Raw genomic sequence first — 13,254 nt, forward strand, 5'->3', positions numbered from 1 at the left:
TTTTTAAAACAAAACAAAACAAAACAAACAGTCTCTTTTATTCTTTCGACGATTATATGCAATAAAAATCGGATGCTGCTCACAGTTTTTTGGCCATCTGCTGTGGTGTTTCTTTGCTTTAACTATCTCCTATGACCCAGTAGTAAAGGCCTCACCCCAAACAGAGTCATGCTCTTTTGAATGAGTCTTGGCCTCAGACAATGAAATCTGTTTTGCTCTTGAATACCTGAGGTGATTAAGAATAAAGACCTCTGAAAGAAAAAGAGTAACCCGTGATATTCAAAACTAATCTGATGTTCACAACTGGAACTCAATATTTTTATAAGCCCATAAGACACACAGCTCAGCCATTTTTTTTTGTCCTGTTGGACATAAACAAATTCATAGAACACCAGTCTCAAACAAGGTTACTCTAATATAATAAAAGAAAACAAGGCCACTTCATAATTTTGTTTAAGCACAAACAAAAATAAGGTCAAGGTGCCATGCACAAGATACCCAACCATAGCATTGTCCTCACTTTCTAACAGCATCCAATCTAGACTAAAGTCCTGTTTTCTTAAACTCTCTCCTAATTCAACCAACTGAAGCCCAAATCTATATGTTTTCTCTAACATCCCTTTCCGAGGGTGCCCCATGTTTCCCTGCAATGAGTAATAAACCCAACTTATTTATCCAAGTGGTCTTTGGCTAAAGAGAATTGACACCTCCAAATTCATCTTTTCCTCTCTCATCTGCAACAGCGGGAGCCAGGCTGATAGAAATATTACAAAGGTACAAACATACAAAAATTCTCACTACGTACAGAAAGCTATAATAACCTGGCAGAATAGCTCTGCACTCCAGTTCCTGTCCCTTTCGTATTTTTTTTTAACTATCTCTTGGACATGGAATCTCTCAAGCCTGATCTATTAAAAAAAGTAAATTGGACTGGAATTGTTCCTTGGGAAACCAGTGTCCTTCAAATGCTAATAGGTGTTTCCAGAAAGGATTCTGTGGGAAAATGAGTTTGAGAAACCACATTCTAGAGTAAATCCCTTCTTATAGCTCTAGTTCCAGCTCTCTGAGCTACTTTGAGAGTCATTTAAATTTCTCTTTACTTAAATATCAGTTCCTTATCTGTAAAATAATTCTTATAATATGCCCTGCCTATCTCCTACTGTTGGGGAGCAAATAAAAAATGTGAAAGAAAAGTATTTCAAAAATAGGAGGGCACTCTGTTCGGGTGAGACATAGAGGAAGCATTGACTCCATTGAAGAGATCCTTAAGAGCAAAAGCCTAGTCCAGAAATTAGGCTAAGAAGCTATGTGCGTAAATTAGTGCTTACATAGTGAGGAAGGGAAGACAGGGTGTTCCGAGGCTATCCCTAGGTGACAAAGCACCCAAAAACTTGCCATAAAACAACATTTATTATGTTCACGAATTCTGTAGGTCAGAAATTTGAACAGGGCATTATGAGGATGGCTTGTCTCTGCTCTGAAATGTCTGGACCTCGACTGAGAAATTTCAAAGTCTGCAAGTGACTCAATGACTGGGGGCTACATTCATCTTGAAGCCTTCCTCATTAACATGTCTGGTGGTTGACACATTTACACGTGGTCTCTCCATGTACACAAGTTTGAACTTCCTCACAGTGCCATGGCTGGGGTCTAAAAGCGCAAGAGGGAAGTGCTTGGCATGTTTATGACCTATCTCAAAAGTCACAGTGTCACTTCTGGGCAGTCACAAAAGTAAACTCATTTCAAGGGGAAGGGACACAGACCCTGCTACAAAATGGGTCACACTAGAAGAAGAGCATGTGGAATGGGAGACATTGCGCCATCTTTGGAATATAGAGCCTTCTAGACCAAGGTAGATGCAAAGTCAATGAAGGAATATGGATTCCTGGAGCTTGGCTGGAGGAAGAACAAGAAGAAATCAAGGATTTTCCCAGATTTCAAGTCTGTGTGGGGGAAAAAAATAACCACGAAAGAGAACGTTTGAATCAGAGCTAGTTTGAAGGGAAAGATTAATTCAAAAGATGTTCCCCGTAGCTTTGCCCTTTGAGTGTCGGGAAGATCTGTGCATGTTTACTAGCAGAAATAATGGAGCCAAAAAGAAATCTAAAGATAGAAAATGGAGGAGGGAAAATTAATAGGACAAGATTCTGAAGGAGACAAATGTGACCAAATACTCAGGTGGAGATTTAATTTCACAAGGAGAAATTTTATTTCTCTGCAACAAGAAAAAATAAAAGGAGAGGATGGAAGAAATAGAACAGAATTCTAAGAGAGACAAGACATTTGAAGTGGAGAGAAGGGGAGATGACAGATGTCAAACCGAATGGCCTATCTTCTCTGGGAAGTAAGAGTTACGAAAATATTGAAATTAAGATGAGCTGTCTTAAGGTGTATAAGGAAGAGAAACGACTAGGCAAGAAATTGAATAGTACACTTATAAGCTATGACTCAGTACTTCTTATTTTTGAAAGAAGTTGAAACATTGGCAAAATGATGATTGTTACTGATGCTGGGTGATGGAAATATGGGAATCATACTGTTTTCACTATGTATATGTTTGAAATTTTCATAATAAAAGGTTTAAAAAATTTAAAAACCCATTGAATAATAGACTTATTATCTGTTTTTTAAAAGAAATTAATAACATTTCATTTTCATCAAACCGTCAACAAAAATGTTTTCCTTAGGCCAATGGCTCTCAATGGAGAAAAGATTATCTATATTTCTCATACATATTACTATCCTAAATAAAAGTTCGATCAACTCAAATGGTCTCAAAATCCTCTGCCTAATGCTTTTTCAGTGACTATGACATACCTTAGTCAAGTTCTGAAATAATTTTGCTTATTTCCCTTAACAGCACATTATTGCTTTTTGTCGAAGTAAAAGAAAATATGTTTTTATTTCTTTTATTATTATTTTTACTTACGACAAGTTAGTTGCAGGTTGGATTCCATTCTATCCTCTCTACATCAATACTCAAGTGAAGAATGTCATAGGGTTTCCAATCTTGTAGAGTTGTTACTCACATTGAGAAAACATTAAGCTGGCAAAATAAATAGTTCAAATCTCAGAAACATTAGAGTGATATGGTATCCTGTATGCTTTATAACCCTAATCATCAACTCATTTATATTCTTGGAGATTGAAGAAAACATATTAAGAAAGGATATTCTTGCCCTATACAGAACTGTCACACTCAGCTAGCAAGGAAGATTGAAGACTGAAGAAATACCCACAAAGCAGTCACTTGGTTTCCTGAAGCATGTCAATGATGCCCAGAATTTATCAAGTTCATGGTTCCACATCTCGGATTGTGAAAAGTGACTAGGAAATGTGCATGATTTTGACCTCCAGTCAATATCCCTTTTCTGCATTATATTGGGGATAATGAATTTTCACAATTGGCATGTGGCTCAAACCAATATTCTGAGAAAATAGCTGGTGGGTTTTAGAAATTAGATGGCAAGTAATTCAAAAATTTCAGATGATTTTTTAAGGTACTACTAGTATCTTAAAAGTAGAATAAGCCTAGTTTTCTAGCTTTAGCTCTTACCAAACTATCCAAGTGATGACTACTCGGGTAAGAAGTGCTAGAATGAAGAGCTTAAGCAATATAGTGGATGAAAAATCTGAACAAGATAGAAAGAGAGGAAGAGAAGACCAGGGAGATTAATAAAAGAGAAGACTCAAAAGTGTGAACTCAAGGTCTGAGGGGCAGAAGACACCATGCATTCCTTGCTGAGTGGTTGAATTATTTCTTTCATATCAGGACAGCAATGCAAGGACAGAAAACAGGAAATTTTTCTGTCAGATACATTTTACAGGGCAAAATAATGACTAGCTAACTTCAATCTCAACGACCTTTGACAGTAATTTGAAGAATGCAAAGGAAAAATTACTGATATCAAATGACAGCACCCTCTGACACCATTCCTCCCTTGACTGACATTAATCATGAGTTGCTATCCATAAAAGAGTTTTTATTTAATGGAGAAAGAAAGCTTATGCCACCTTATCTGAGCATCTTACTAAACAGTAGTTCTGGGATTCATTTGCATGGACTGCAGACTATGTCTGGAGCCCTGAACCTGATTCTGACTTTGAAAAGATTGAAAAGAGGTATAATATATGACAAATTAGGGTATAGAGAGAGATCGAGAGTGAGGCTGGAGTGGGACTGATGGTGAGTTTTTCTCTAAGTCCTTTTGCTTCCTCAGTGGCTATAAATTATCAGCCGAATATAAAGAGATACTCTTAGTGGCCAGAGAAGAGTCACGTATCCCTTTCCTTTTTGGTTTTAGTGAGTCCCCAAAAAACCTAGTCAAAGAGTCAGTGTTGGATGGACCTAGTAGAGATGCCACTCATGGTTCTGCCCTTGTCAAATCATCCCAGGAGAAAGTCCTGAGCATGTATAGGCACAGCCGTACCTACCACAGAGTCTCTGTACTCTCTGGGCCTGTGTGACACAGACCCCACGGTCCAGCTCCAAACCCTGACAGAGACTAATTCTTGTGTTAAGAGAGTGAGGAGTAGGTGCAGACATTATTAACTCAGCAAACCCGATTGAATTCGTCATTGAACATGCATTGAATTCGTGCACTGAATGCATGTGTTCAACAGCATTAAACAAAATGGATTGGACTCAGCAGTGAACATGAAGCAAATGTTGAAAGGCAAATATAACTTTTGTGTTCAGGCCTCCCAGTGGTGGTAGGCTGAATAATGCCCCTCCCCAAAGATGTCCATGACCTAATACCAAAAACTCGTGAATACGTTACCTTACGTTCGTTGCAAAAGAGATTTCGCAGTTGTTATTAAATTCAGGATTTTGAGATGGGGAGATTATCCTAGATTATCTGAATGTGTCCAGTGCATTCACAAGGGTCCTTGTAAAAGGGACACAACAGGAGTCAGTCAGAGAGAGAGATATGATAACAGAAACAGAGAAACCAAGACAGAGACTGTAAGATGTTACACTGCTGGCTTTGAAGATAAAAGAAGCGATGAACGAAGGAATACAGGGGCCTCTAGAAGACAGAAAAGGAGAGGACACAGATCCTCCCCCAGAGCATCCAGAAGGAACACAGTCCTGCAAACCCATTTTGGACTTTTGACCTTCAGAACTGTAACATAATCAATTTATGTTGTTTTAAGTCACTAGTTCGTGGTAATTTTTTATAGCAGCAATTGGAAAATAATATGGCAACAGCCTTTGCAGACAAGATAAGATCAATTTACTCCTAGTCCCTAAATTACAACAACTTAGGTCCCGTCTCACTTGTCAGTAGAAGTTCGGGCTTCATTTGACTCTTCTCCACAAATAAAAGAGAAAGATTGCTTCTAGGAGTTTGCCTTGGTCGTTTCCTGCTGACTTAGTCCCCTCATAGTTCGAAGCACTCCTTCCCTCTACCCTTGGGGTCACTGATGACTCTGCTGCTGATCACTGTTCACTCCCAGGCTTCACTTCCTTTGGATTCCTACATCACTCCTTTGTATTGCTTTGCCCAATGCATAGTCTTGTGTTTTAATGTCACCTTCCTTAATTTCCAAAGTGAAATGCAAGGCTGAAGTTTGTAGTAATAAGAAAATAATAATAAGTAATAATAAAACTATGAGTTGAGGAAGTTACGGCCCAGAAATAATAAAACTATGAGTTGAGTTCCCTAGAAGCCGAGCCTAAGATGAGATTTCGGGCATGTGATTTCTTGGGGGAGAAAGAAGTGAGGGAGCAGGCTGGGGCGGGAGGAGGAGTGACGCAATCATGGGGTCTCACTGGGAACTCGGTTTCAACCCGATCCCACAGGGAATTCTGGAGCACACACTGCACCAGCAGATAGCACCACCTGAAGGCAAAGAAGCCAGCCTTTCACACCCCTGTGTCAGTAAGTCATTGGCCATAGCCAGTAGGTAGATAGGGTAACATAACCTCTCAGATGAGGACTCCCATTCTGCTGAGGGTAATTCTCCAGAGAAAGAGACAGCCATGAACTGTTAACAGTCAACAATCAAGCAGCTGAGAAATGGGAGGACAGGTTTGTAAATGGGATCTGGGTGGGCATCAACAGCATCCATTACAATCACCAAAACAGAGCTCACAGCTAGTTCCTGAAGAGCACCTCTGCCAACCTCCCTGGTCTCGCCACTGTTTGAAAGAGTTAACGTTATTCTTCATTTTCCCTCCTCCTTTCTACTCCACCATCTCTTCTCCCAAGAGCCAGGATCCCAGAGACATTTCTTTCTCCCTTAAAAAAATCGCCCAATCCTGTTTCAGTTCCAGGATTTTCCAAGATAATTGGCAGCCCTCATACCCTAATCTTGGTCCTCACACTCCAAGAAGATTTAAGAACACAAAATCCCAACATTAGTACATTTGTCCAGGTCTGACTTACATAAAATTAAGTAACATGCAGGTATGGCACCAACGATTCAATCTATGTTGAGCCAAGGTGATTAACTGGGTTCATTTCCCTTTCGTGGCTTTTCACTACTCCTTGGGGAAATGAAAAATAGTCTTCCACTTTATTCCTGCCATCCACAAACACCTCCATGAGAACAAGCAATAACATGCAAGCATTGAAATCTCTAAACCCCTTCTTAGAGAAGAATGTATCAACAAGAAGTGATATTCATACTGCAGGTGGAAACCCATCAGTGGTATTGAGAAAAAATTAATAAAAAACTACATTTCAAATAATAAATGTACATATTGTTCCATGGAGCAAGTCTTTCTTTCAATTATATCTATTCATATGTGTACATACAAACATTTGTATGTTCAGGGTCACGATGTATCTTACATAGGCAGGAGTCCAAAAAAATTCAGGGAAAAATCTTACCAGTTCAAACACTTTTACTACCTCTCTCACTTTCATCCAGAACAGTTTGGTTTCTTGATGTCCCTGGAGGTTTAGAAAACTCCACTACTGTTGTGGGTCTTTGCTTTATATCTACAAAAGAGAAAGACCCATTTGGGATTTTTCCTCAAACAACCTAACTCTCAACTTCATTCCACATCCCAAAAGTGAATTGAACTCTACTTCTCTACAAAGCCTGTCTAAAGCTTTGAAATTATAACATTATTGGTTGAAGTAAGTAGAAGTATGCTCCCTAAAGAGATATGTTCAAGTCCTAATGCCAAGTATCTGTGAATGTGACCTTATTTGAGAATAGCGTCTTTGTGGATGTGATCAAGTTAAAATAGGGTCATACTAGATTAGAGTGGGTCCTCCTCCAGTGACTGGTGTCCTTATAAGAGGGAAATTTGGACACAGACATACAAGCAGAACGCCATATGATGACAAAGGCAGGTATTAGAGTAATGTGTCTACAAGCCAAGGAACACCCAAGATTGCCAGCAACTCCCAGAAGCTAGGAAGTGGAAGAGTAAGAATCTTCCCTAAAGCCTTGAAAGAAAGCATTGCTCTGCTGACACCTTGATTTTGGACTTCTGGCTTCCAGAACTGTGAGAGAATAAATTTCTATTGTTTTAAGCCACCCAGTTTCTGGCAATTTATTACAGCAGCCCTAGGAAACTAACATATGGGTTTTTCTACTTCTACCCTCCCCTATGAATTTTCAAATCCTAGGAAATATGTATATGTACTCTGCTTGAATATTCATAAAATATGTCTGAAAAGATAACCAAGAAACTGACAACATTACTTGCCTTTGGAAAAAGAAACTTAGTACTTGCAGAATGAGGGAGGGAGACATTACTATAATACCCTTTTGAATTTTAAACCATGTGATGAATTATCTATTTAAAAACAAAATAAAATTTTAGAAAATTTATGGCTCAAACTTGACCTACCTAGCAATCTTCCCTTTCTCCCCAGAGATCTCTGCTAATGGAAGTCCATCCCATTTTAAAAAAATAAACAGTAAAGTCCTAAGAAGATGGATCTCCCTCTTTCATAGAGAATCCATGGTCACAGCCATTTCCCTTTTGTGCCCAAAACCCAGAAAGACTAACTGTCCAGTCTTATCCAGAAATATCTTTAGTCATCTGCCTGTCTCTTTCAAGCTATTTGCTTGAGGATAGAAAGATACAAGGCTGGCAGCTGAAATAATGTTCCTATCCATGAAATTCCTTAATCCCTGACTTAAATGAAGAACCATTGTCACAGTTCCTCATTAAAAGACATATTTTATGAGCACACAATTCACATGGATGATTTAAGAAGAACAAACTCATCCGACAGTTTGAGACTGAATCCAATCAGGCACGCATAGCTAATTATATAATTTGAAGTGTTGGACAAAATGGCCCAATAATATTTCAACATCAAAACCTCCAGTGGAGAGGGTGCCATGTAACTCAAGCCCTTCAGCAAAACACTGCCATAAGACGACTCTATACACTATTGGTGATCAATGCGTATTTCAGGAATTGAACCAAATTAAAAACATAAAATGAAGAGCTAGAAGATACTTTGGAATTCTTAGACATGTTTCTCCCGTAATGCTCTAAAAATGGACACAAGGCTGACTAGGAGGAAATACTTACTTAACTTTAGCCTTCCTTTTCCTGTGCCTCAGTTTCCTCATCTGAAAAAAAGAGTAATTACAATATCTGTCTCTTAGGGTTGTTGGGAGGTTAATGTGTGTATGAGAGGTGGAGGTGGATAAGTCAGGGCTCAGCTCGGGCCAGAAAGAAAGAGGAAGAAATGAACAACTTGTTGCTGAGACAGAGCTGCAGCCCAAGGAGAAGCACCACTGCTTCCCATTAGACCAAGGCGCTTCCCATTGGAATAAAAACTAAAAATCAGTGGAACGGACCAATGCTCAAAGGTGAAAGAAGGGTGCTTGGGCAGAAATGAGAACTGAATAAGGAGCAGGAGAAATACCCATTATTCATCAAGAAATCCTGACACTATGATTCTTATTCAGGCAGAATTTGAGGGATGACATTTGGTTTCTCTCACCAGTTTTAGCTAAGGCCATCAAAAATTATGGCTTCCTTTTAAGAATGCAGTATCTTGACCTTGATGCTCAGCATAGTCATGAGCTCACTGAGGACAAGTTGAAGAAGATGTCCATTTTCAGAGCCCTATGGGAGAAAACTTTCTGATTATCCCCAAATCAAATCCCTTCTGGACTTCTAATTCAATTCAACTCATGAATTATGCACTAAACACCTTTATTGTACAATACCTAATGTACAGTGTTTCTTTGCATGTGCACCTATGACATATGAGAGAATCTGCCCTTTTAACAAGCCCATGGGTGATTCTTAAGCGTCCCAAAATTTGAGAAGTAATACTTGAAAAGATACAAAAGAGAAAAAGATACAGGTGAAGCACGAACATTAAAATATAAGAGTATTCTTTTTTAAAAAATGGGTCAGAGGGAGCAGCTTCTATTAAAAAATAAACTAAAATACAAGATCACATAGATTGAGTCACACTATTAATGGACAAACAGAAAAGGCAGAAGCAGTTGAAAAGAGGCTGAAGGCAATTGTTCAGCCTCCTGAAAGTGAGGTTACCCTGGGTTTTGAGGATACGAAAGATTTAAATAGACATAGAAAGCCTTCCAGACATCCACACAGTGATGGAAATGAGCATCCGATTCAGCAAATATTCATGAATTACCGAAAAAATGATAAACATCACATCAAGTACACAGTGGTTACCATTTTAATTTGGCTGACTTCAAATTTATTTGAGGAAGATATTTTTGTTTACAAGTGACAAAAAATTGCAATTTAAACTCACTCGAATCATAAAAACCACAACTAAGTGGTTCCATGTTATTTTCTTTATTCAGGTGCGACTTGCCCCTGAATAAAGAAAATAACATGGGACCACTTAGCTGGTTCCACTAGTTTCTTCTCAGCTTTCCATGGCGTTGGCACCATCGTCACGGCTTTCATGCTGATCCCTTGGCTTGCCTCTCATTATAGCAAAAGGGCATCTCAGGTCCAAACCTCACATCCTTGCACCAATTTGCTAGGATCAGATGGTTTGGTTTCCTTCTATGGCCTTTACCTGTCTTTCAGCCCCATCTTGAATCATGTTCTCACTTGCTCTTTGTACTCCAGCGCCATTGGCCTATTTCGAGGTCATCAAATATGCTATTCTTACTTATATCACAGCACATGGGTTTCCATGCTGCATTCTTCCTCTTTGCCTGGTTAACACACACTCAAATTTCAGCTCCCAGCTTAAACTTCACAACCTAAAGTGACATTCACCTAGCAGACAAGCTCAGCCCCTATCATATGCTCTCAACTCACAGTGTAGTTCTCCTTTGTGGCAATATATTAATATAACCATTTGATCGGTGTTTGTCTCTTCCATGAGAATAGAAACCATGTCTGGTTTTGTTCACCACTTATCCTCAGCATCAAGCAAGTGTCTGGACAGTGGGCACTCAATAAATATTTGTTAGTTGGATAGGTGGATGGATGGATAGATGGATGGATGGATGGATGGATGGATGGATGGATGGATGAATGAACTTGGCTTCTAAACCTGGCCATGTAACTAATTAGCTACTCAGCTTTTCTGAGATTCAGTTCTCTCAACCGTAAAATGAAAAGGTTAGACTAGTTGACCTTAAAGATCTTTTCTGACTTTAAAGTGCTAAATTCATAGTGCTACTGGCAAGAAAATTTCTTTAACTGAAGGTATTGGGGACCCAAACTAAAAAGTGATGTTTTTGGTTACTCTGCTTTCCTTTTGCAAATGTTATTTTTAATCTAATTCTGACTTTGTGTGGTCTCATGCAGTAGTTAGCAATCTGGAGGGACTGGTATCCTACAACTGTTACTAAGCAGCTGGAATTGCCAAATAGCTAACACAAGCTAGAAAAATACATGCTTACAATCTAGGCAGATGCTAAATGAAATGTTATTGAGAACATTTTACACATGTTCCTTTCTCCACCCACCCCACGCCCAAAACCGTGACGATTCAAAGTAAAGGGTTGATTTGGTTTGCTGTACTGCTAAAAATAAAATTCCCATTTTTGAGTGATGTTTAGTATAGAATATTATCATCTTATTGAAATAGTTTTATTTTGAATTTATAAAATAGCCTTGTTATACATAAATTCATAGAAATTTGAATAGATCTTAAATATATTTTCATTCAGGGTCCAATTCATAGCCATCTATTTGTGCATTTAGAAAGAAATACAATTCATCTTTTCACTTGACATGCCTCTGAAGCACAAAATAAAATTTCCTACCTGTTCCCCCATTCGACATCTGGATCTGAACTATAATCTATCTATAAATAAGAAACAAGAATTTTGATCAGGCAGCTATGCAATCTGTTCAAAGTATTCTGAAGATATTTGATTGCATAACAAATCTCGAAGTAAATTAAGTGGTGTTAAGACAGTTTAACTATCGAAATATTTTATTATAGCCTATATGTCCTTAAAAATGTATACTTTCTAATGAAATGATGCAGTCAGTATTGATAAAGAGAAAGCACTATATGGAAATGTCTTTGTAAAAAGAAATTCCCCAATTGAGGAAACTGAGGCTCCCCTGTGTCTTACATTTCCTCTTCTAAGTGGCTGAGGTAAGAACTAGCTAACTGTTCTCCAACCCATTTCTATTTCCTCCTTGACTCCCAGGTAGACTACATTTCCCAGCCTCCCATGTGACAGATTCCTGGCCAATAGAATGTAGGCAGGAAGTTATATATCTCACCTCCAGGCCTTGCCTATAAAATCCTCCCATGTAATCAATCCTCTACCATCTTTCCACCCACATGTTGAAGATGGCAGAGCTAGGTCTGCCGTTTTTCATGAGCATCATGTGGGGCAGAGCCTCCCTCCACTTTCTCATATTTCCAACCAAGTTATGAGCTAGCAGAAGAGGGACTACATTACCTCATACCTCATTCTTCTTAGTATCTCAGGTTTCTGAGCACAGCACACTACCAAATGCCTCCACTAAAATTTTGCTATGAGCGATTATTTATTTTTCCTCACTTTTTCTTTATTTTAAATATGAAACAGAAAAAAAGAGGTAAGAGCCTGATGTATGACTTTTTTACCCAAGAATCATATATCCTTGCATAAATTAGGCCCATAAAATAGGTCAGCTGCAGGAATAGAGAAAATGTTTAGCTACAGTAGTCTTTTTACCAGCAGGTTTTTTTTTACTTACAACAAACTCTTCTTCAAATGAGTGTGTTAGTCTAGATTCTCATAGAAGCAGATGCCAAGATTACAAGTGCAAGGATTTTACAAAGAGGAAAGTCTGTGAGAGAAAATGGAGCACAAGCCAGGAAGGCTAGAGGGCCATCAGTCTGACCTCACGTGAAGAGAGGGAGAGAAAATTGGGCAGCAGTGTCCTAATGGTCGAAGGAAGGTTTGGCAAGGCCATCAAGGAATCCTCAAGCCAAAGTTGACCAACAGAAGAATCCCATGTCCCTCCAGAAAAAAACCTACCTTAGAAACCTTGCCACATGCCATTGCCTGCAAGTGGCCCTTGGGAGGCAAGGCCTTGGGTCAAATGTGGAGGTGGATTTCAGAGCCCAGTACTTGGGGCCTCAGTCAATTATGCTCCCGACAATTCTTCAAAGCACATTCTCATAGCCTCCACAGAGTGTTTTTTAAAGGTGACATGAGTTTATTCATCTTACCTGTATATCATTTTGTTTCCATAGCTGTTAGCCGTGATGAAAACATAAAGGGTCAAGACCAGAATAAACCAGTCTCAGTGACAGGTCTTGTCATAAATTTTACCAGTCACCATCAGTCAATCACATAATGCTGCCCTACTGAATAGCAGCTCCTTAACCCAGTTAGGATTTATACTCAACTCTTAGTTATGGAGACTGGAGATAAGAATAGTTTAACCAAAACCAAAAGGTTTATTTCCCTCTCATATAAAAGAAGTCTGTAGTTAAGCAGTGCTGAAATAGTATGACAGCTCCATCGTGTCATCCTGGATCCAGTCACCTGTTATATTTTTATTCCTTCATTCTTAGAGTATGACTACCATCCTCAAGGTCACTTCATGTTCCATAACGGATGCTAAGGATCCAGTCATCATGTCTGCGTTCCAGTCAGGAGTAAGGGGAAGAAGTGAAAAGCACAAAATACATATGTGAGCTATGAGCCCCTTGCGGGGGCGGGTGGGGGGGACTTCTTCTGGGAAGTGCCACTATATGCAAACAATTTCAGCATACAACTCATTGGCAACACATTTTACACAGGAGGCTGGGAAATGTATTCTTTTAGCTGTGCAGAAAAATGCTCCAACAGTTTTCATAGAGGAAGGGGATG

At 39.0% G+C, this 13,254-nt stretch overlaps 1 protein-coding gene across 1 annotated transcript in view; it reads right to left on the bottom strand.

Moving 5' to 3' along the window:
• The window catches only part of LOC120594291 (cytochrome c oxidase assembly protein COX20, mitochondrial-like), a 33,888-nt gene extending 23,837 nt beyond the window's left edge, over positions 1-10,051 (bottom strand). The window contains exon 1 of the mRNA XM_039852296.1: positions 10,028-10,051. Coding sequence (XP_039708230.1) covers positions 10,028-10,051 — 24 coding nt within the window. The remainder of the gene's footprint in view (positions 1-10,027) is intronic.
• Positions 10,052-13,254: the final 3,203 nt, after the last annotated feature.

The sequence above is a fragment of the Pteropus medius genome, unplaced genomic scaffold (genome assembly GCF_902729225.1).
Source record: "Pteropus medius unplaced genomic scaffold, Ma_sr-lr_union100, whole genome shotgun sequence".
Classification (NCBI taxonomy): Eukaryota; Metazoa; Chordata; class Mammalia; order Chiroptera; family Pteropodidae; genus Pteropus; species Pteropus medius.